The 25,179-nt window shown below is 42.5% G+C and overlaps 1 protein-coding gene across 5 annotated transcripts in view; it reads left to right on the forward strand.

Moving 5' to 3' along the window:
* The window catches only part of MECOM (MDS1 and EVI1 complex locus), a 323,830-nt gene that overhangs the window by 138,225 nt on the left and 160,426 nt on the right, over window positions 1-25,179 (forward strand). For all 5 annotated transcript variants that reach the window (XM_064721122.1, XM_064721123.1, XM_064721124.1 and 2 more), the window contains exon 2: window positions 6,644-6,993. In XM_064721122.1, the coding sequence (XP_064577192.1) occupies window positions 6,644-6,993 (350 nt within the window). The remainder of the gene's footprint in view (window positions 1-6,643; window positions 6,994-25,179) is intronic.

Consider the following 25,179-nt stretch of genomic DNA (forward strand, 5'->3'; position numbering starts at 1 on the left):
AGCCAACATTTATAAACCTTTGTTGCCGCGTGTAGTACAGTAATTTATATGGAAAAGCGCGCAGGAACACAAGCAGCCAAATTTTACTTTTCAGCTATGCAGGTGCAACTTCCCCCCCACATCAAGGAGAGCAGCTCCTGTGCAAATGAAAGCAGAATTTGACCCACAGTCTCTCAGTGCTGGACCCTAATTAAAAGCCAGCGTCTGGTCCCCATCAGATACTTTTGACTGTGTTGCTCAATTAGACATGAATGACACTAGACAGAGCACCAAATGCTACTAGTTATTGTAGGGGCTGATGGTGAGAATTGCCAGAGACCACAGGCAGGTCCCTACACAGTTACTGTATTATAACTTTGCTGGTCTAGTACCAACACTTGGTAATGCTGAAATTATCCTCTCTTAAAGACCTGATGCTCTAGAGCGTGCTAAGCTCCTTTTCTCACTTGCCTGGGGACAGATTTCTCCTGAGTGCTTGGTGCTCATCAGGAACTCCCTTCTGCTGCCAGCATGAACCTCTTTCAGGGTTGTTTTCTGCAGACTGTATGATTTGAGAAACGAAAGATGCTTCCCACATGAGGAGGGTTTTAATGTGAATTATCTGCTCTGTTCCTGATGTGCACCTTGCCACAAGGCACAGACCAAAGCCACCCAGTGTCTTTGGCACGGGGTGCTCCAGAGGTGACCCTGGCTGAGCTCCCTTTGCATTTCATGCAGATGCTGCTGCCCACAGTGCAGCAGCATGAGAGGCTGGTGATTTATGTACCTCAGCCCCAAAGCTGTGCTCAGGCTGCCTGGAGCTGCCTTTTTCTCCTGCCTTTGTCCGCGCAGCTTTTCCTACAACTCCCTCTTCTGCCGGCACGCAGAAGGGTCTGCTTGCTGTGGCTCGAGGCTGAGGTGTGGAAGCTTTGCTGAGCCCTCTGTGATCAGCAGCGTCACGAGCATGAAGGGAAGGCTGAAATCTGGGCACCACATTTCCCTCTCATTTTGTTACATTAGTGTCAATCTGAAGAAATTTGAGTAATTTTGGTTAACTCCAGGACAGACGCTGATCTCTTTTATTCCTCGGTGGAAGTCTAAAGTAATTACTTCAGATTTAGCAGTTGTGTAAGAGAAATCAGAATCTGTCCTTTGGGGCCACCACACGGGTGCTTTGGTCCCCCTTGCTCTCATTGCATGAGCGTGGTTTTTGGGGTTGGACTTTTTGAGTGAGTTTTGGACAGCTTTGGTTTTCTCACGCTTGTGTTAGGGTCGAGTAACACAAATATGCAAAATCCCCATGTGTTTGAAGGCTAATGGTTGTGAAAGTATTTTTCCTTGGTAATTGAAGTAATGACTCAGAACAGCTTCAAGTGCTGTGTTTATCTCTAAACGTGCTTGTAATCTCTTTTGTTGTACAATGGAACTTGCCATTTGTAAGAGAGTGTTTCTCTCCCATGTTTGGTGATTTCCACCTAACTGGGAGTTACTAGCTCTAGTCTGGTTAGAATCTAATCTCACTTGATTAGGTCTGCCTGATGCTTTTCACAATGGGGTCCTGCCTGGGGGTACCAGACTGTGTTACAATACAAATAATAATAAATAACCGTCAATAGGTCCAGCTCCACAGAACAGTTCTGTGAAAAAGGAGTGGCACAAACCAGTTTCAGGTACGTTGACTGATAAAGTGTTCAGGTAGAGTAATGTAGCCCTTGGCTGGAGTCCTTCCTGTGCCTGGAGATAGTAACCCAATCTCTAAATGTTTCTAAAGCTAAGGGTCCCTCTTTACGTCTCCTCTGGCCCCCTCTGAGCTGGGCCTACCTCCTGTGGACAGTCAGATGGCTCCCATTTTGTTCACCACTGGCTAAGAACTCCTTTTGAAGCTAAAGGGCTTTCTTCTCTTAATTTTCTGCTTTTCTTGACCTCCTGTGTTCTAGACTGATGTGGATATATTTTGCAATCAATCAGTCTCTGCCTGTAACAGGTTTTTTTTTTTTTTTTGCTTTAATACTTGTTCAAACAAATTCAGATAAAGGTGTCCATTTGTATGCAGCAGGAAATGCCTGTCTCCTTTTCAGATATCCCTGCAAATACTCCAGGCTGATTTCCTCTGCAATGAATGGTGATACTAGGGCAAACAAATATAAATGCTCACTGCTCTCTTTCAAGGATCTGATTTAGGAGTTTGTGGTACATTCAGGTCCACCCTCATCTCCTGTAGGAGAAGGGATTAATTCCCCTGATCCTACCATCCAAAACCCTTCATTAATGCTTCCTTGCTGAAGGCTTGTACAAGGCATAGTCTACACAGCTAGGGGAGCTCAAAGCTCCTGACATGTGATGGAATTCTCCCATCAAACAGAGTTGTGTCCTCATGGGGTCCAATCTTTGGGACTAGGGGTCATCTTCACCTTTGAGAAGCTGCAGGCATGAAACTGTGTGGCTCTTCTCATTGCAAAGAGCCACTCTGACAATTATCTCAGCTCTTGCTTTGTCCTGATCAGAAGGTGATGGCATTCTGAATTAGGCTGTCTAGATGCCTTTGCTTTCAGCCTCTTTCCTCCAGAGTAATCCAGTTTATGATTAAATCACTGGTGGCCACATGCATGAATCCAAGTGCAGAGAACTGCATTTATGTGCTGGAGTGTTTGTCAGTCAGTAGTCACTTTGGGAATATATCTTCTTAGGCACAAATAATCTGAGGAAGGGAAGAACAGAATTCCTTATGAATATATCTGCTACGACTGTCTTTGCCACGGAGATTTGGGTGCAGACTTGATCCCTGTAAGACTTAGTGAGAAGTTTGAGCTTAAGGCTGCCCTGAAACACAGAGAAGTGCAGCAGGCCAGCATGTCTGCTCACTGTGAGGGGCCGTGGTGTGGCATTTCAGCTGCAGCCAGGCCCAGCCCTGCTGAGCATGAGGCTCTGACAGCAGCATTGGGCTGTGCTCAACCTCCGCCGCCATCATCAGCGCCTCTTACCTAATTGCTCTTGGAGAGGAAAACTGGGCTGAGCTGAGAAGCATCCTGATGGAAGGAAGTCCTCTCCTCCTCCCAGCCATGCACAGAAGGCCTCTCAGTCTTGGAACGGCCCCAGGCCCTGGAGCTGCAGCAGCAGCTTTGGCACGTTGCTCTCCCTCCTCATCCCCAGCCACGTGGGCTCTTTCCTGCTGGTGGGCAAGGTTGTGACAAAAGTGCAAATGCAGGTGTCCACCCTGGCCTTTTAGTAGCAATTAACCTTTACTCCTGGGTTTCCTTTGAAGCTTGCTCATGTTTTTATTGTAAAATAGTGGTGAAGAATTTCATGGAGACTAATATCTAAGCTTCCACATAACCTAATCTCGTCTGTTCCCTTATCAGGGGCCTCATTTTTTACTTCATCCCATTTATGGTGGGGATAATTATTGGAGTTTAAAGAGGCCATCTTGAATTTCAAAACTGGAGTGCTATCTGTGTGAACAATTTGCAGTTCACTGTGAAAATGATGCTTATCAGCAAAGTCTCTGTGTCTAATTCTAATCTTACAAAGTTTTTCTATCAGTCAATATCCTATGGTTTTGCTGGAAGTCCCTCTGATCCGTGTGGGTGAAAATTTTAAAGAAAATAGTCATGTACCCTTTGAAAACTAAGACCAGAACCTTGGTTCGTGTACATTGATTTTAATAGAACTGCTTCTATCATTAATGTCACAAATACGTCTTAATGGTCTTCCCATCTCTTGGTCAGTCATAATTCAACTCTGTGTCTATTCTGAGGCTTAAAAATACATTTTTTTTTTTTGCTAGAATACATTGCTGTTTCAGGCAAAAGACTATTTCAGTAATCCATTTTACCCACACTTAGAGCTTTGGGGCATAGAGGAGTATTATATTTTCCAGAGCTTTCAAGCTGAAAGCCTGTGTTTAACGACGACATCGGGTGTGGCTGCTGGAAATCAAAGGAGGCACAATAGACCCAGCAAACGGACTTGTCTCCCTGCCAGGCTTTCAGAGGCCAATTTATCAGCTGCAGGTTTGACCCTATATGGCTAAAAAACGAGCGTAGCCAGAATGACTGAGATAAGTATAACTGAGGCCTTTGAGTCTGCGAGAGAGAAATTAAACTGGACTGTCCCTGGGGAAGATGAAACATCTGTAAAGCTGTGCTTGCCGAATGTTTAAGGCTCAGCTTGTGCTGGCTCGTAGGCAGGCACTGCTGGCAAGTGGAGCTGAGGAAGGTGGCCCTTTGGGACAGGCACAGAGCAGGTCATTGCTTGCTGTGACTTCAATTATTTGGCTGAGATACTGTTTTTTTGTGAAGGAGAGTTGACTGTGGGACACAGAGTGCCTTGGTTTTATGGGATAGTGCTTGGCTGGACAGGGACAACAGTAGTGACTGTGTGAGATGTGCTTTTTAAGGAGTTTGAGTGTCAGGCACCCAGCTGTCATGGAAAATCAGTGGGATTTAGATGCCTGAAGTTTCTACCCCCAGCGCCCCCCTTCAAGCGAGCCATGTGCTTATCATCATCCAGATCACTTTCCTTGTGTGATTTCTCTTCCTGCACCCCATGTGTATACACGGGTTAGGGTTTCTTTTTTTTTACCCCTGCTCCAAAAACAGCTGAAGTCTTTTAGGCAGGACTGCAATCTAAACATTGGGGGAAGACATCTGAACAGGAGCATGCCTGGTTGCAGCATTGCTGCTGGCCTGCAAAGTCAGGGAGCACATTCAAATTTTGGGGGATGCTCAGGAGCTGTGGATGGACCTCTGTCACCTGTGCCACCATGCTGGAGCATGGCTGTGTCTGGGGACAGCAGCAGTGCCATGCTGTAACAGAGAGGGCTGCTGGAGGGGTTGTCTCAGTGCAGGGCATCCAGGTAGAGCTGTGTCTCTGTCCTTTCCATGCCCTCTTTCCTGCCCTTTTGGAGTCCCAGATAAGTGGTGCTGGGGGCAGGAAGGGATGGCATTGGCTCATGAGTGCTTTCACAAGCCCTTGAACATCATTGCCAAAGCCAGTTATAACAGGTAGGATTTCTGAACCACAAGCAATGGGAAATCCCTCTCTGTGTCCTTCTCAGCCAAATGGTGGAGTCAGTCAAGATTTTCTACTTCTCAGAATGCGAAGTATTAGTAAAGTGACAAACTGATCAATATTGGGTTCAATTGTTGAAGTGCAGGCAGAGTCTGCCAAACCGGAGGCCGAGGGGACGGGTAGCTGAACTTTCCTGTGACATGTATGAGGTCATAGCCAGTGCCACATAAAAGAAAGAAAAACACTTCATGGCTGTGAATAAATTGCTCACAGATGAAGAATCCAGTTTGCCAGTCCTGTGATGGGAGCAATCTATTCCAATGATTTGTTATGTCCCAGTGTTTGTCTTAGGCAGTACCAGAAGCATGAAAGTACAGATATAAAACCCTGAGATAATATGTTACAAAGATGTGAGCGACAATGGGCTATGACCAGCTTCCAGTGGAAAAGGCATACGGTGCTAATCTACCATGGATAGTTTCTTAAATGAGCAAGAAATTGAAAGAACATTTTAAAGTTTCCTGTTTCTTCACTGAGACAGAGTCATTCTGAAAGCCAAGCCCAGTGTAACGCTTTCATTTCTGGACCAACCATATTATGCAAATATTCTCAAGCTCAGGTTTTAAATACCTGATCTCTTAGTTTTAGTCTTTGGAGAACAGTATTCTCACCTCCTATTTAGGTTTGAATTAAGTGGAATGAGTTCTGGTGTGTATAAAACCCCAAGAACATGAATACATTAAATGAATATAAACAGCAAAGAAGGCTTTTTTGGCTAGTTTTGTTGTTTTGACTCTTTTGCATGTAGAGTTGAGTTAAGCACGGTATTGCTGGTGCAGCTAAAGCCCCTGCTGAAGTAACTCTGAGTTTCTGACTAAAAGGAATTTATAATCAGTCTTACATTTAAGGCTGTCAAAAATAGTGAGTTTTTCTTTTTTATTCCTTTTTTTTTTAAATTTTCTGGCTAAACCCCAGAGATGAAGGTAGTTTTTTTATTTTTAATGTGTTTTGGATCTGCCCCAGTTTTTTTTGCAACTGTAAGAGGAGAAGGTTCATGTTCTCTATAAGGTGCTGTTTGGATCCTGAACTTATTTTAGACCATTGCATTTCTTAGAGGTCAATGGTAAGACACTGATTTACATCAGCTGATGCTCTTGCCAAGAGTTGTGTGGTAGGCTGGATCCTTTCTCTGAAGACTAATTGGAGGCCATCAAACTTAATTTTGGCTACTTTAGGTTCAGTCTGTCTCTCTGGAAGACCAGTGAAGCTTTCCTGCTTTTCACTTCTCTTAGATTTCAGTTGTAACATGTAATGCTGGCTTTCAGCTGTAATTTCAAAACATGTGTGGGGTGCAGTGCTGTATCCAGACTGGACATTGGGGTGTGCCTGCCTTTACATCTGTGTGCAATTCCCTCGCCTGTGCTCAGTGATGCAAACCACTTTTGATGTCAGGAATACTCAGAAACACTGTGTTATCCCCAGGCCTACACCAGAGAAAAGGCTCAGCTCCATCCAGGGTGAGGCTGTGCTGCAGGGTTAGTGATTGGCGACGTCTCCCAAGCTGTCCCTTCCATTCCATGTGCAGGCTGAAGGGGTTTCGTGTGCAAAACCTGCCAGGGTGTTTCAAATCCTACCTTTTGTCCTTCTTTTCCAGGTGATGAATGTTTGTACGAGAGCTTTCCAGAACTTCCCTTGGGGGAGGTGCCAGAAGCTGATGGAGAGGCTGCAAATGTCCAGTGCCCAACATCCATCAGCATCCAGGAGCCGTCTTCTCCAGCGACCTCCAGCGAAGCTTTCACACCCAAGGAGAGCTCTCCTTACAAGGCTCCAATATACATTCCTGATGACATTCCCATTCCTTCAGAGTTCGAGCTCAGAGAATCCAACATTCCTGGCGCAGGATTAGGGATATGGACCAAAAGGAAGATTGAAGCAGGGGAAAAATTTGGCCCTTTTGTAGGAGAGCAGCGGCCACAACTGAAAGATCCTAGTTACGGCTGGGAGGTAAGATTCTTTCTCTACATTCTTTTGGTCTGTTGAGTTATTGTGTGTCTATAAACACAGAAATATTTTCAGAATTTGAGTTTTATCCTGCAGCAGCCAAAGCATATTTATGTGCACAAACTGCATCGTGGCCTTTTGGGGTTTTCTGGATGGAGACGAGTGTAAATTGAAAAAGAAAAAAGTCAGAAATTAATATTGCTCTTCATGCATGAAATCTGTCTGGGTGGATGTTGGCAGGTGATGCTCCTTTTGAGGAAAGTGAGGAAAAAGTGTTGTTGGAACATTTCTATACCATTTTTAATCAGGACTTGGATAGTCCTGTGTTATGTCTCTTGGTGAGGGATTGGCAAAATCACTGCATTATAGTTTTGAAATGAAACTGGGTACTGTTTCAGGGTTGTGAATTGCCACTTTCTGTCAACAATGATTAAAATAGCCCTTAAATCCAGTGATGTATGACTAGACTTGCTATTGAACAACTTTGTGCTACTAGGGGGCCTCAAAAGCTGCGGGGTTGATCCTGCTTCCATTTTACTTAATGGGAATTCTGCCACTCATTTGGTGAAGGAGGTTTGGATGCTAGAGCCATACCCAGCCCACATGGGAATGGTGTGGTTTGGGTTACTTCTGCTGATGCTTTGGGGAATCCTTTCCCTGAAGGAGCTCATGGGCTCCTTTGGTGAGTACAGGTGTTGGATCTTGCTTTCCCTGCCTTCAGGGACAGCATTTTCCTCACTGTGGTATCACTGAGGGTCTGTCTGAGCTCCTGGTCCATGGTCAGGTCAGGGATTCAAACATCAAGCGGTTCTGCTGTTGTGTTATGATGTAACAAATGTTCCTGCATGGTTTTATTCATGGTTTTAACAATGTGCTGCAGGAACAGAGCACAATCTCTGCTTTCCATCTGTACGTTTCCTTTGCTTTCTGATAAGGGGAGCCGTGCAGGGTTTGTGTGGCTCTCCAGGGGCACGCCTGACCTCTGGGGAGATGGGAGTTCATTTTCCCAGGAAAAATGGAGCTTCCTTGTGGAGCAGAGCCTCGCAGATACGGTGGAAAATGGAAGCTTGATTTGCTCTTAACTATCCATAAACACTCAGGGAGTTCATGACAAACTTTCCATCCAGCTGTTTAAACTCTTGTGAGACCTGTGACAATGTGACAGAATAGTGTCAGGAGAAATCATAGACTTGGCAGTATCTACTGAGCTAACAGACTGTGATGCAATATAATTGCTAGTGAGAAATCTTTATTATTTGAAAAAGGCACCAGGAAACCATAAAATCTGACCTTTAACCACACCACAATTAAGCTCAAATATTGATAACAGAAATTAAAGCAAAAACTGTTGATACATGGCTGTACTTGCAGGTTTAACGTTTTTCCAAAATTAGGGCATTTTAGACTGGACACTCAAGTGCTGTAGGACAGGATAATCGCACTAAGACTGAGGGAAATCCATTTAGCTTTTCACACCCTTAGATGCTGGCAATATTAGAGACTGGTTTTCCTGCTTGGAATATTTCAGATTTTGGGGTCTGTGATATTCAGACAAGAAATGAATATCTTGATAGTGCTGGAAGCCCAGCTGGCAGCCTGAATCCCTTTCAAGCTGCAGGACTCGTGCCATTTGAATAGTGTTATTTATTTGGGACAGCTGGGGCAAGCTATTGAAAAGTGTTGGAGCAAAATCACACAAAATCAACAGTCAAGTCCCTCTGCAATTTGGTCACTCACTCAGAAGTATTCTGTGGTGCTTAGACAAACTTGAAACTGAATGTTTTTTCCAACAAGTGGGTTAAATACATTTACTGTAGTTGAAGAGAGACAGAGAAATTCTGGTTAGCAGAGTTTACATAGTGAGTAAAATGGCACAGAGTGATGGCTGGGGCTGGAGGAGGGATGTGGGGGATCCTGGTAGTGCTGGACAGGACTTCAGTGATGCTCCAGATTCCACCCCAGATGCTCATCATCACACTCCTCAGGAACCCACCACTTCCTGGGGCTTGTGCTTTGGATATTAAAGAGGGAAAGAAGCTGATACTTCTTTGTGGGTGGTGGACTCAGGCAATGCTAAAAGCACTGTGGAATGGGGAGGAAAACTATCATTTGCTGAGGTTTAAGTATAGTCTTGAAGCTTTTCTGGTGCTGTTGTTTTCTGCTTAAATGGGCACTTCTGGGAAACAAGGAGCATGTCCAACCAGTCCCAACAAACCAGTTAACAAATGAGAATTAATTCTGCTCTTGCTGATAATCAAGGTGAAATTTAATTTCAATCTTAAATGGAGGAAGGATAGAACCCAAGTTCTGTGTGGTGCTGGGTGTGGATTTTAAATGATTTTGCAGTGTGAGAGGTTTCAAAATCTTTCCACTTGTTTGATGAGTGAATTGTATTGATGCAGATTGTGACACAATACTCCCTCATGCTGAATTACCTGTAATACCTGGGGTAGCTCATGGTGCTATAGAAGTCCCCTGGTGACTTCAGAAGGAGGGATGTCCCAGCCTGCTCCTTTTGCTCCCACTCCCATAGGCCAAAAAAAGTGTTTTGCTATGTCCAGCATACTCATTCCCTCACTTCTTGTCTACAGTGCTCCAAAAAATGGTGGGGTTGCACCATTGTTACTATTTGTGTACTTGAGTAGGTTCCCCTTTGACTGCAGAGAGGATGATTAAGTTATTAAATAATCAACCCTTTCATTTAATCTGAGTTTAAGCTGGATCACTGAATGTACGATGGTGGTTAGCTTTCAAAGATTTTTTTTTTTTTGAGGAAAGCAAACATTAAAACAGTTTTGTATGGAAAGATGGACATCTTTCTCAGCCTTTTCTGATGCTGCACATATCATCCATTTTGTTATGAAACATTTGCTCTGGTTTTGCAGCTGTTTAGTATTGCGAGGTCTAACATCTTACACTAGAAAATTTTAACCAAAAACCCTACAGTCACTTTGGAGAGAAGAGTTTACAGTTACACAAAAATTTGGACTGTAGCTACATTTTTTGAAAAAGACATTTTTTTCCTTTGCAAAAGCTTGTCATAGTTTTGGGTGTTTCCAGCTGTGGGATACTTCTGACTTCCAGTTTTTGTGACTGATATCCATCTGAGCTGATACTAGGATTAGCCTGGGAGAGAAGTGGAAGCTGAGGGAACTGCTGCTGTTAAATTCTGCAGCCAGGCAGTTGATGATAAAGAAAAATTTTCTGCAGCAGGCTGAGGAATTTCATGGAGCCTGTCCCTACATTCCCCTATAGCAAGGCTCCCTATGGGATCAACACAGAGTTCTATCAGAGCAAGTCCAAGAAAACAATGTCTATTGTGTCCATTTATACAGTTCAACCATAAAACACACTCCGGGACAAAAAGAATTTGTTGTGATATAGTCGTGCTTGGGTCATGATTAGAGTGCTGTAGATCAGTTTAAATGAAAAGCCATAAATTTGAATTTTATCTCATTTTGCGGGGCTGGAGTTGAGCATTATCTAATCAGGTATTGGCTGGCTAAAGTACAAATCGAACAGGGGGTCACCGGACAAGGGGAAAGGTCGAGCTTTTTTGCAGTTTGTCACGGGGGTTTTAGTGTTTGCCGGCAGCCCGCGGATCCGAGGGGGTCGGGAGGCTGCTGCTCAGTGCTTGTTTGAAAAGGGAAAATTGACTGCTGCTTAATCAACAAAGAAAACAAGCTTTTAAGGGATGGCAGTAATTTTTTTTTTCTTTTTTTTTAAACAAAAGCGAGGGAACACAAATTTAGTGATTTCATCGTGGTTCATGCCCTGCTATGAAAAACAACTGGGAGAGTGTTTCAAAGCAAGGCTTTGAGTAGGTCGCCAAAGCACACGCACCTACCTTGGGCCAGAGGACAGCCAACATCCAAATTCAGGTCTCTTGCTGCTCCAGCAAACTCAAAGTCTCATTCATAGGAACAAATTCTTCACAGCTCTTTTGATCCTAAACTTTTATTTCTTTACTAGGAGGGCAAAACCAGGAGCAATAAACTCTAATAAATCAAATCTGTCACAGAAGTAAAAAAAATATTTTAGAGCTTTATAAAGCAGCATATAATCTGTTTATAGAGCAGAGTATATTTTCCTGTCATGCCAGGGAGGCTGAAAAACAACTCATATTTGGTAGAGTATGCTTGAGCTGATGCTATTACTTCTAAATGGAAATTAGGAGGCCATTTGGCTATTTATTTATGTCTCCTCTAACATTTTTCATGTGAGTCCTCTGAGAAAACTGCACAGCTTCCTAAAAATTGTTCTGGAGTACAAGCTTCCCACTGTTTTGAAGGGACTGGAATAGTCAGTTTGAAGCTTTAATTCTGCCCTCTTTTGCTTTCTTTTGTCAGTTTTAAAAATTAAATTGATTCAAGATTCTGGGGTTTAGGTGTATCATATATTGATATGAAAATTAAATAATATGTTTTAAAAAAAGTATAGGCTTTTAGAGATGAAATCTAATCTATATGCTTGCAAATCTGGGTTGTAGCATCCAAACCAATAGCCTGGTTTTCTTAGCATCCAAAGACTTCTTTGCAGTGGCAGTTATCAACCAATTCCTATGTACAGATGTTAGCCCCTGTTTTTGGGTCCTTCTTTGGAAAAATCGATGCCAGAATGCTGAAAGCAGCGTTTTTTTGGTAGTTTGTTTTGTTTTTTAATAAAAACAGCAAAAAGTCTTCTAAATAACTTTCTGTGGAATTCTCACATCTTAAAACTCCAGTTAAGCTATTCTTAATAAACAGTGACAGTGCTGAGGGAAATAACTCCCTTGTAGTCAGGAAAATCACTCTGGGAGAGAGCAGTAGATAATGTTCTTTTCAAAAAGAAAAATAGAAGGAACAAAGACTTCATCACTTGCGAATATTTTTCTTTGGGATATGGAGTGTGCCTTAGTGTTAAACAATAAAACCCTTGATTTTCTGCTGTTGTTTGACACTTTCACACTGCCACTGGTCTGTGACTTTTACAGACCAAATCTTGGCTTTTTCTTGAATTGTTTTCAACAGCATTAACATGCAAAACAGCACCACACTCAGCCAGGTGGTTGGAAAGCAGGGAAGCACAATACAGATTCCTTGCCTAGGTTTTCTCCTTTCATATGGATTTCAGCAGCATAGAGACTCCAGGGATTTTCGCAAAATTATTGTTGAAGCAAAACCAGAAACAAGGATGTGGGCTATTCTGTTATTTGGAATTAAAAAGGAATGATTTGTTTTATAGTGGGAGGTGGGGCTGCTTTTTGATCAACACAGGACCAATGTAGCCTTTGCAGAGCGTGTTCTCCCCCAGATCAACAGATCATCCACTCCTGGCAGCTGCAGGTGGGGGTGACATCCTTACCTTGTCTGCAGCGCATAGGTGATGCTTTATCCCATTTGGAGCTCAGCTTTGCAAGGCAGAGAGCGCTCTGGCTGGGGTCCAATAAAGCACTTAGGCACGAGCTTATCATCAACAGGATTACCCAGGTGTTTGAGCTAAGCACGTGCTTAGCTGCCGTGTTAAGCTCTGGGTAAGGGACGCAGTGTTGGGTGCGCATGGGACAGGGTTCAGCCGTGTGTCCTGCCTGGGGTGAGCGTGCACGAGGGTGCTTCAGACAGCCCCTCCAGAGCTGTGCACAAAAGGGACATTGCTGCAAGGGTTACCAGTCTGAACTATTCTGTTGTTTGCATCTGGGTCTTGTGGTGAGGCTGTGCCCGAGTCAGACACGGCTGCAGCAATAGGAGTCCATGCAGATGCTGCCTCATGAGCAGAGCATTGCCCCACAGTGGATGTCAGCACCATACTTCAGCCAGCTCCCTGGGCTTATCACCAGCTCTCTCCCTGCCTGGAGAACACACAGTTTATAATTGCAAATGAGCAAATATTAGGTCCTTGAATAGCAAGATACGAGCAGGTGGACTTGTCATTCGGTTTGAATTAAATGTATTGACAGCAAAGGGGAGCTGTTTGTCCTTTGGGTTTTTCTGTGTGGGTGGAAGATGCTGAGGACAAGAGGGATCATTCAGCATTAGTCCATGTTGTTTTTCTATACTATTTCCTTCTTCTCCACCCTTCAATTCCTTTAATTCTTTGATTAATACAGTTAAGTAGAGTCTTGCATGAAGTTGGTGGGATGTGGTGCTTTGGTTTTTTGGGCAAAGACCACAACCTTCCGTTGGTCAGGCAAAGCTGCTGCTTGCTGGGAGGAGAGCACCAAAGCTCCCTCCTCAGCTGGCCGGGGGAGCTGCTCTCAGAACACCTTCAGATCAATATCACACAAGGGAGCTGAGAGGCTGCAGTGGTTTTTGGAGGGGAGGTGCTGCTCACCCCCAATTCTGAGCCAGCTCTGGCACTGGGGCTGTGCTCAGGGGGCTGGTGAGGCTCTGAGCCAACCCAAGGTCAACGTGGCAACAGCCTCAGGAAGAGCCTTTCAGCCAGTGCAGGAGGCTGAGCAGCTGTTGGTGTGGCACAGCTGGAAAGTCTCACAAATGCTGTTGTCCCAGTGAAACCCAGAATGGGCTGTGAGGAATTGACTCTTTCTCCAGCCATGGTGGATGCTCCGCTGTGTCCTTGACCTTGAGGGCAGGAAATCACACATTTCATGGCAGAGTCTAAAGCCACACAAACCTCTCTGCAGGTTGGTGTGTGTGTTGCCCACAAAGCCACTGAGGTTTTAATTTAATCAGGAGGAGCATTAACTCCTGAGGGAAGCAGAGTGAAACCATAAGGGTCAAGTGGACTTAGAAGTAGGAAGGGGAGAAGGAAGTTTTGTTACCTTCTTCAGAGCAGAACCGAGAGGGTGTTTCAGGAATTTGCATTTCTCTTCAGAGCAAAGAGATTTTTATTTATTTAAACACCACCAAGGCAGCTTTTGAGTTCAGTAACATTATGTCCAAGCAGGTAGGAGCATTCAATTAACAGAGACAAAAACTGCCATTGGAGTAGATTTGAGATTATCAAATTACAAAGAAAAATAAATGAGATATGTCAGACATCCCTTTAAAAGACAAAACGGGTAAATTTAATTTAGCCATTAAGAAAGACAACATCAGAAAGAAAAAATAAAAAATATTAAACTGAAGAGAATAATAATTGCATCTAATAGAACTGACAAACAATCATAATTCTTCCCATTAAATAAATACGTTATAAAAAATTTATTATGAAATGCCACATTATGCAAGCCAGGATTCAGAGATGAGTTCTTTGCATTAAGTACAGTAGATGCCATTAAGGAAAACAGTCAATATGTCACTAAGCCACGGCCTGTAAAATTAAATTGATTTGGTAAATGTAAGTAAGATAGATCTGTTTGCTTTCATCATCAATTTTGAGTGGGTGAACAGGTGATGTCACCAACCTGGGAGCGATAAAGATGCAGGACCATCTGGAAAGCTTTGTGATGGATGGGCAACTGCTTTTGGATAGTGACAGTGCTGTGGTACTTTGTCACTTGGGATGCAGTACTTAATAACTTTTCAATACCATCATAATAAATTTCACTGCCTTATTAATATAGAAATGGTGAGTTATTACTGTGATGGCTATTGTAAATAACAAGAGATGCAGCTGTCAGAAGCTGATTGTTTGGGCATGTTTCTTTAAGCAACACAGTTGACTTGGGATAATCAACGTATGTCTATATCAGCAGAGTTTATTGCTCTTGTCAAAAGAAAAAGCAGCATTATTCAAAAATTATATGAAGTCCATAATAAACAAGTTTAATATATTATCAGACTTTTCCTATAAGTTTCCTAACATGGGACAATAAATCACTTTTAATAATGCCTTTCTGTGTACCATAATATCCTTATGCTGTAATAATGTCCTTTCCTAACTATTCACCAAGCAGAACTTCTGAAAAAACATAAAGGCATCTCGCACCCATCAGAACACTTACAAAATTAAATCTCCCTATTTCATTAATAGGCTTCTTCTGATATAAAGCTGATGGGCTCTAGCTGTGTCCTTCTTTTTTTCTGTTTTAATTGAACAGATGTAGTTAAAAGTAATCTACGACAAAGAAATACAGACAAAATTATAACCATGTGTCCCTAAACACTGGCAGGAAAGAGCATCTGTGGGTGTTTTATGAAAGCCCAGCACTGCTCCGTGACATTGCTGCTAATGTCATCGGGCTGAGGACTGGAGAGAAACAAAATGCATAGATAGCTGTTAGCAGAAGATGAATTACCAGATCAATCATTTAGCACCATTCAGGGTATTACACCATTGTTCCCCGGGAAGATAATTAAATCAATGATGTCTTTCTTATTTGTGTAAAGAGCCACGAACTTGTAAAGAATATCCAAACCTCCTCAAACATATTATTGCTGGATTTTTTTTTTTTTGTTTAAACCCTACTGACTTTGCCTTTCAGGCTCTAGCTTTGTCCCTCTTTTCAATTAAATGTCTCTCCACCATTTCTATGACTGCTGAAAAGAGAGCCAGCAGTCTATTAACAGGCAATAAAGTTCAGGAAGCCTAAGACTAGTTTCTTGGGTCAGAGGTGAAAATTGCATACTAAATGAAACAAAGGTGTGTCTTGATGGCTCAACAAGCAGTGCAGAGACGAGCATACATGTGGGCAGGAGGAGAGGGTCGTCATTAAACAGAAGCAAATGAACACAGGGGTTGGGGTATGGCAAGGTGCTTATTAACCCAGAGGAACACATGCTCTTCAAGCATCAAACCCCACACGGCAAACTGGGGTTTGATGCTTAATAATAGCATTGCAATCTGGGCGTTTGGTCTAGTAAAGACTGAAAAACAAGATTAAAAAGCCTTTTTTTTTTTTTTGCTAGAGCCTGCAGATTAGGACGTGTTCATCAGGTAAATTAGAAAAAAGTATACTTATTTGGAAATAAAACCAGAAACCAGCAATTGGTTATTAGGGTATTTCTACCCCAGAGAGGATTAATATGGAGCTTTATTGTCATGACAGCCCTCATGTTTCCTGGCTGAATGGTAGGTGGCATGCACAGGAGTGAGGACAGGGGTTGTCATAATCCTGCCTGGCTTTATGTGACAGCACTAACTTCGGTGCACACAATAATCATTAATTTGGGAAAGAAACACAAATGTTAAGTGGCCCTTCCTTTTAAAGCACAGCCCTCCTGTTTAGTGTGGAAAGATGTAAAAGAGCCCACAAAAAGCATAACATTTCATCAGGTGAAGCCTAGGGCGTAAGGGGGCTCTGGTGTATAGTGGGTTTCCCAAAGTGTTGTTCTTAGTCTTAACTTGATGAAGTGTATTGGCAGCAGGCACAGAGTGGGCTGTGCTGGAGACCTGGTGTGGAGCTGCTCAGGGTTTCCAAAAGGAGCCTTCAGCTCCCTCCTATCTTCTTGAAACAGCCTCATGTGGCCAAATGGGCTTTCCAGAATGTAGCTATTTGTTATGCGGGTGTTTTACTCAAAAATAAATCTGGGTATTAATGTTTTCAAAGAGGTTTGCGGTCGGGGTATTTAAAAACTGTGGTAGAAATGTTGATTTTGTGCAAAAAAAGGTAAAGCTCTCCTGGAGGGGAAAATGGAAGTTTGGGGATGGGAAAGCTTCAGCATTACTGCATTTACAGAAAATATTCTATAAAGGTAAATTGTAAGTATTGATCTAGTGATAACCTTCAAATAAGGCAAAATTTGCATGTGAATATAGAAAAAATGATTTTGCTTTCCAGTCTTAACTTGGCATCTACCTGTTTGGAATATGTACATGTGTAGGCAGGCAAATGAGCAGCAAAAAAGGAGAGGAAACAATTTTTCTGTCTTTAATGCTAAACCCAGAAATGACCCTACCAAACCCTCTGTGGCAAAATGGTGTCAATGGCCGGGGTGGGCAACAGTGAGCTCAGTGCCTTGCCTTTGAAACACACACCTCCTCTCTTGCACAGAGAACAGTCTTTTACCATTTCCCCCAGTTAAGACTGTGTGACGAGGCCTTTTTTAATTATTTGTTTGTAGATCTGTGGTCTCAAATTGCATTTTCATCTGCCTGCTGACCCTGTGCTGTGCACTTCTCTTTACTTCCTTCTCCCTGTTCTCCTCCTCTCATAACTAGTGCTGTTCTCCACATTGTCCCAAAACCCTGGAATCAGCAAGAATCCTTGTTCAATCTTGTGAAAAACTTCCTTCTTCTCAGCTTCTTCCCATCTTTTGTAAGTCCCATCTATCTCTGCCCTTCATATCTGGCCCTCATCTTCCTCAGTCTATTTTTCAGCAGATCAGTGCCATAATTGCCTCCAGCTCTGGCTGTGCACATGCTTTGCTAACCAGGCTCTGATTGCCTTTTAGTGGCTGCATATAATTTAGTTTTCTACTGCATCTTTTCCTTCTCAGCTCTCTCTTCATGTCAAGATTTTGGTGTTCCTCAGTTCATTTAAGCTTGGCTTCCCTCTGCTTGAAATATCACCAGTTCTACCCTTAGCAGAGCAGCTCAATCCCTACCAGTATGGACCCTCATTATTCCCTTTCAAAAGCTGATTTTCTCAAGTCATCTCACCGATTTGATGGCTGGCATTGTTGCAAAAAAGGCAACATCTCAACTTCCCTCATTAAAGCCCTTTTCCCTCTCACTAACGCAAACAGAGATGAATAAAACATGTTTTAGGCAGATTTCACAATAGTTTAAATAATTATTTGAAGATTATGACTTTAACAGAAGTTTCTGTGTGTAAAGAAACCCTCGTGGTAGGTATTTAGCTCAGGGAGAGTGACTTGTTTGGCATTTGCATTCAAATACTTTTGTGCTCCTGGAGCAATTTTAAGACTAGACTATCCGATCCCACCACCCATGACAACAATGCAGAAGTAGAAAATGAAAATTCTGGTTTTCAGCCCCAGCATTCCTGAATAAAATTTAGCTGATTGCAACAGTATCATTTTTGGGTGTGATTTTTAGTGGGTTTGAATGGGTTTAGAATAGGTGCTTGAGCAGCTTTTGTCCCCATGCTAATGCCCCCGCAGCAGTGGGAGTCAGGAGGAGTGAAATGATGACCTGCAATAGCAGACGGCTCCAGACAGAGCTGGATTATTGTGAAATGGGGCCCTGGTCCCATCCAGCCAGGGAAGCCTCAGCCAGCCTGTCCCATGCAGCATCCCCACCGTCAGAGCCAGCCCAGCGAGCCCCTGGTCCTTCTGCAGCACAGAAATCAACCCCAAAGTGGTCTCCAGCAGCCCTGACAGCATGATGAGCCCTGTGCCATGCTGAGCAAAAAACCAGCAGAGGGATTAAAACCCAATTTGCCCATATTCTCATGGGCTTTGTAGAGTTTTTTTGTGTGTAACTTACACATTTGATGTGTTTGGAAAGGCTCAGTAGTACCGTTCCTCCTCCTGTGATATTGCCAGGCTGGCTCTGTAATGCTGGAGAAGAAAAAAAAACCCCAGCCTTAGTGTTGGGAATTATAAATAATTTGATGCAACAGGTTTAAGTTACCATTTTTGTGGTGAAAAGAAAAGCTTAGCATGATCCAGATTTTCCTTGGTTTCCTCCCATTCTGCTTAGAAGCAGAGGTATTCACATTTCTTTGTCTAACAGTTTTATAATGTCTTAAGAGATTAACAGTGAGCATGAATGAGGGGCTGAGGATTAGACGACAAAAAGCCCGAGCCGTCCACTACCTTGTTTGCACATTTTACATTTTTCAGCATTGCCGAGCGAGTATAGAAAACTAAGGAAAGATAATAAGGACCAGAGTCCCAAAAGTGTTTAGTGATTCAAAAAAATTCAGATGCCATGTCAGAACTGACAGAATGATGGAGCATTATGTGGCAGGACCCACTTTTTTGTCTTAGGGTAAGCTCTCGCCCTGAGTGAATGCAGATGTTATCGCAGGATCCCAGACAGACAGTCAGTGAAATGTGACAGGCTGTCAGCAAAGTTACACTACGTTGAGCTTGCTAAAATATCCCAAAGCTTCATGCATGGCCTTTAAAAATTATTATAATATGTATTTTTTAATTTTATTTATTCATATTTTTAATTTTATATATGCATATTTTAAATATAGATATTTATATATAAAATATATTTAAATATATATTTATTTGTACAAATATATTTAAACATATATTTATTTTATTTTATTTATATATACATATATGTATATAAAAAACTCTTAGCTCAATCACTTAGGAGGTTAAAAAAAAAAAGGATGAAAAAATAAACGGTTACAGTAACATTTCTAATCAGAGATCCTTTGAATGGTTCAGACGTGGCTGTAAAAGTTTTTTTAAGAGTAAGGGGGAAAATGATTATCTGAAATATTTGGAAGGTTGTGTTGGCATCAGTGAGATTTGTAGAGGCAAAAGCACAGGGTAAGGCTGTTAACCACATGTCAGAGTGTGTCAGTCATTCCCTGAATGATTTGGGTATTTACCCCTGTGAAATGCTTAGGCAAATCAGTAATAGCAGCCAGCAGAAGTAAACCTTGCCCGTGCTCTGCTTGGTTTTCTCTTTAGCAGGGTATCAACTTCAAAACAGGGGAGTTATAAGCAATTATAATTCTTTTACTGTTTTTTGGCTTTTTTTTAAACCTCAAAATTAGATGCAAACAAGCTGGTAAAATCGCAAACTGAGTAGTAAAAAGATGTCAAGTGAACTGATTAAAACATGCTCAGAAAAATAAAAATATATGTCAGGGCAAATCAACCCAAATGCTCTGAATTCATATGCTCTGAAGTCATAATGAGGCTCAGAAAATGACTTTTGTTTTGCCTTTTGGGTCTGCAAGAGATATTTGATTTGTAAATATTGTAACAAGATATAAGCTTTTTAAATTTTGTGTAGAAAAAGAAAGGGCTTCCTTCTCCATAATCCAAAATATTTAGCTTTCAAGGAATATGCAGGGAGGTGATGTTCTTTATATGCCAATGTACTTGCAGGACTGTGCTTGCTGTTTTCTTCTTTTAATACTTCATTATGTAGAAAATATAATCTGGGAAAGTCAAATATTTTTACAGATGCAATTGATTTTCCCTTTTGAATTAGGACAGACTCAGATTCAAGCTTTTACATAATTAGAGGACAGGGAGCCTAAAATACTGATGTTTTCAATTTATTTCACAGCTTTATTTTAAAGGTATATTTCCTTCTACGGGTTAGTAGATTTTGATTTGAAAATGCTAAAGTGAATTGCATACCTCTTTTGTAAGTAATTATATATATCATTCAGAGAAACCCCTTAATAGTCTGTATTCTTGTCTTATTACTGTTAGCTTAAGCCTAAATTTAATGAGAAGGCTGTTTATAGTGGCACAAACTAATATATTTTGCTAGAATAGCAGTTGCAGTACGTTTGTTCTCCTGGAAGCAGAGCAGAATAATGCATGTGATTTATAATCAATTTAGGTCTGCTTTGGAATAAGATGATCTTGCATTATTTGTTTCCATACACTGAAAATATTAATTTACTTCTGGAGGCAGGGGAGAAAGGGAAACGCAGGCAGCCACAATTTAGTGCAATTTGTGTTACAACAAAATGTATTACCAGCCAACACAACAACCTTCCGGGCTGGGAAAAATGGGATGCAAAGACACCTACGAGATAACATCTCACACAGTGTTTTTGCAAAAAAAAAAAACCCCAACAAACCCTCCAAGTAAACAATCCAACTAAATTATGCATATGGAGGAAATGATTGAGAATATGTTTAGCTGGTAATCGCACTCATGCCGAAGTTTTAAATTTCATCTGTCTGCTCAGATCTATTGTGATCCATTAAGTGGCTTCCTTTTTTTCTGACAAATTGAATGCTGCAACTGCAAGGAGCTCTTTTGTTCTTTTAATTCAGTCAGCATGGAAATGATTTTCTCATTTCAGGCCCTTTTCTGTCCTCTCTTCATTGTGTCAATAAAATAGAGTTGTGCAGAGCTGCTCTAATCAGCTTAGAGTGCTAATTCATTGCACTGGGATGCTATCTGGGTCCGGCTACAGGTGGGCACTATAAGGGGTCAGTCTCCAGGGGAGTCTAATTGTGTCTCTCTTGGGTCTTGTTCGCAGAATAACTCAAATCTCAAACCCTGGCTTAAGAAAGGAAGAAAAAATGCACAAGCACAGGCGTGCAGGGGCACAAAACATTCCTGGATGCACCACACGGCCTCATGGTTGCTTCTGCTTTGACACTGGGGAAGGGAGTGCTTTAGTTCAGAGGCAAAAGATTAATGAGAAACTTTGTAGATCAGTGTTAAAATTTATGTGGGAATATGGTCATTTTGAGATATAGGTGTGGAAGAGGGAAAGGAATGGTGCTCGTGAAGATTTGGGGGGACACTCGCCTCTAAATTTTTGAGGTTTTCTAAATGCTAACCAAGAAACTATTGAAATAATGAATCCCCGTTACATGTGCCACTTTTGAACAAGCTTTCTGCCAGGCATGAGGGCAGGTTGAGTATGGGGGGGACTGAGGAGCCGTGGGGACCCTCAGGTGAGCGAGGCAGGGACCCTGGGTGCCCCAATCCCACTCCAGAGCCCGTGGCAGCCCCTTCCCCACAGCGTGGAGGGGCTGTGCTAACAGCAGGAGGTGAAGCTTTCTGCTGGGCACTTGGGGTCTTGTGCTGGGTCATGTCAGAGAACAGACTGGGAATGACCAAGAGAGGGGAATGGAAACCTCGTGTTTTTCTTCTGCCCCAATATTGTGCAGTTTGGCCTCAGAACTCTCCCCAGCACAAGTCAAGCAGGCTTCAGGATTTGCTGGTTTGGTTTTGGTTTTTATAGTAGATGTTTTTGTGTTTACCACCAACCACAAAAAAACCAAACAAACAACCCCTGAGAAAAGAGGCAGTGATGGGGAGAAGGGGAGGGAATTCCCAGTGAATCTCCTGTTTGTTGCCACCTTGTCCCAGGGTGGCAGTGTGGGAGCATCTGCCCTGGGCTGTGTCCTTGTCTCTGCCAGCTCTGCATCCCTAGGGCAGCCCTGGCATCGCTTCCATCAAGCACTGAGCAGAAACTGCCCAAATTTCCCAGACAGACATGCTAGATGCTGCCAAATATCCTCCTGAAGCAAGGCCAGCAACCCCAGCACAGCTCTGCTCCCAGCACTTGCTATGCAAGCCAACAGAGGCGGGCATAGATGTGTTAGAGGTTTCCTAACCAAAAATTTCTCAGTGCTTTTAGGATGGCAGAGCAGCCCTGGCACATGCCCTGGCTGGGGAGGAAGGGCACAGCTCGTGGCAGAGCAGCCAGTGACTCTGTGGAAAGAAAAATGCTGTAAAAGTGCTAAAGAAAACCGAACAAATCATAAATTTCCTTAATAGCATAGCAAGAGGTGAAAGGCTGTTTATTTGGACAGCATTTTGCTTTTAAATTAGCATGAAGATTTTTTCCCACAGAATGCATTTCCCTTGCCCATAATTGCTCATGCAAAAAAAAAAAAAAAAAAAAAAAAGAAAAAAAGAGAAAAGAAAAAAAAGAAAAGTGGGCACATTTTGGAATTCCTTAAAAAATTTTAGTTCTGGAAAAAAATACTGGGCTCCTCCCAGACTCATTTTTGGCTTGGTGTGACTGAGGTGCTCAGTGGTTTGTGTGCAGGAAAAGTGAACAGATCATGGCTGTGGCTTGTGGTTGTAGGGCAGGGGAAGATCCTCTCCTGGAGCACAGTGGATTTGGGGAATGGGGATGTGACAAAGCCTCCCTCAAGCTGGTGGAAGGTGGTGCCTTTTCCATGGAGAAGCCAGCTCAGAAATGCAAAATGGGCTCTGCAGGACATCAAAAACTCATCCTTGGCTACTTCCATGTCTGCACTCCTTCCCTCCAAACTGGCTGAGTTTGGGCAGGACTGTTCCCCACGGGTGGATTTCCTACAGGAGCTGCTGCTCTTTGTGGTTTTGTGGCAGAGCACCATGAAAATTAATTAACATACCTGAAGACACCCCTGAGCAGGAAATCATGGTGCTGCTCTGTCTTTCGGGGGTGAATAGGATCTCTCTATTATCAAAATCTCCATCAGGGAAGAGGAAATTAAGTTCCTAATTAGACAGTGTCCAAAGGAAGAAGTGAGGCATTGAAGAGATGAAGAAAATTGAGAGGTAGCTGATGCCCGTATCAGGCTAATGATAGAAAAGGAAATAGTAGAGCTTGAAAGGTCGCTGACCTTATTAGGCCTGGAGAAAAGTAGTAGATCTTCAAAAGCTTTCACCTATGATAGGTTGACAATGTGTGAAGTTCTCAAGATGGTCAGAGAGGAAAGACAGCCCAGAAAGAGCATGGGAACAAATTAGGCAGATTACAGTTAGCTGCAGAGATACAGCATGAAAAGCATATTTAGAAAAGAAGGGAATTCAAAGGAGAAACAGCCAGAAATGTTTCATTTCTTGGTGAGATCTATTTTCACTAGGCGTACAGGACTTTTCTTTCCCACTTAGTAGTTTTATTTTTTTTACCATCAATTAAACTTGGTAATGATCCCTCACTGGGTTTAACATTTCCCTAATGAAGTATTTGCTTTCTCCTAAACTGAAATATTTCAGTGGTAGCCAGCTCTGAATATTAACTTCAGTGAGATGAAGATAGTGTTGCTAATAATAACTTCAACTTTAGTTTTTGAATATAAGAACACTTAGTGAAAGCACTGCAGATCCCTTAGTGGAAAGAGACTTTTACCTTGGAATACCAAACCTGGCCAGCTGCAAGAATTTTAAAGGCTGTTACAGGCTATTTTCTCAGTAGGTAAAAACTCCCTGGCTCTTTAAATGAGATATTACAAGAAACAAGTCTGTAGCAAGTCAAATGAAATGCCCCTAAAGCCTGCCTCCTCCCAGCCTCTCTTCCTGCGGCAGTTTTGTGCTGTCCGTAGGTGATTTCTCGGAGCCAGCAAGGCCTGATTAAAATCCTCCCTGCTGGTTCATGTACAAACATGGCTTTGAGTTTAGAGGTAAAGTTGCTTCTCTGTCTTTCTGCTAAATGCTCAGGTTTTCTTGTTTCGACTGTTGGTAGGAAAGGGGGAGAAGGAATGCAAAGAAGAGGAAATTAAAAATACAGCGCTGCACATTTTTCATGCAACAGGACCAGTCCGTTTACAATGTAACATAACAGCAGTTTTTCAATCAAAATAAATGAGGACAAATTCTCTGCTGGTAAAAGTAGATGCAGTGCCATGACTTTCCTTTAACGTAAGCACTGTACGATCCACTCCAACATAATAAACCCAATGTAAAGGCAGACCATGAAAATCCTAATTTTTTTCTTCGGTTGTGAGCAAGTTTAATGGCTTTTTTTTTTTAATGCTCTGTGAATAACAGGGCTGTTTTTAAGCAAACCCTGTTGTATTGTGAAATTAAAAACCCCCTTGCAGACAAGTGCTACCATGTGGCCTTTCTCAACTAAGGTAAAGATGCTTCCTGAATTTAAAGCTGACACTTTTATCATCAGAAGGAAAAACAGACTGAGTGCACTTCCTATCCTATCCTTTTCTGGAGTTTGTGGTCCCTTCCTGAGGCAGAACCACCATGTAGGACTGAGGGCAGAAGTGCTGCTGGAGTGGCCAGGTGAGCAGCAAATCCCTGCTTTCCTAGGAGGGCTCTGTGGAGCAGATTCTGGGTGCTGAGGGCCCTGGAGATGGGAAAGGGCTGCCATCCCTGATTAGATGTGCTCTGTAATAGTATCGTCCTGTTTTCACTCACCACGGCAGAGCATTTCTGCTGGGCTAACAAGGCACGGGGTAATGAGAAACATGCCAAGTTTAAGGGAAAGAGGAGTCCAACCTTCGTACAGGAAACAAATGTGATCAATTACCCCAAGTGCAGAGCTCACAGATACCTTATCTTAAGGCTCCTTAAAATAAGAACTTGATTGTTTCCAAATGCCTCTAAGAAGCCAGTGATAGAAACACATTAATGCGAGAGACACAGGAAATTTTATTACCTCCAAAAATTGTCATTATTACTTGCTTCTAAAGACACGGAGGAATCAACACAACTGTCTAACACATGATCATGGCAATAAATCTACAGCTCCCCATGCATGTGCAGGCTGTATGTAGAAGCAGATTTTCAGCATTATTTTATTGCAGTCATTAAACAATATTTCAAAAAGCTACCAGTATTTATCACAATATAAAAATCCTCTTTTGTAGTTCCGCCTCCTTCCTTCCTTCCTTCCTTCCTTCCTTCCTTCCTTCCTTCCTTCCTTCCTTCCTTCCTTCCTTCCTTCCTTCCTTCCTTCCTTCCTTCCTTCCTTCCTTCCTTCCTTCCTTCCTTCCTTTCCCTTCCTTC

This window comes from Zonotrichia leucophrys, chromosome 9 (assembly GCF_028769735.1).
Source record: "Zonotrichia leucophrys gambelii isolate GWCS_2022_RI chromosome 9, RI_Zleu_2.0, whole genome shotgun sequence".
In the NCBI taxonomy this organism is placed as follows: domain Eukaryota; kingdom Metazoa; phylum Chordata; class Aves; order Passeriformes; family Passerellidae; genus Zonotrichia; species Zonotrichia leucophrys.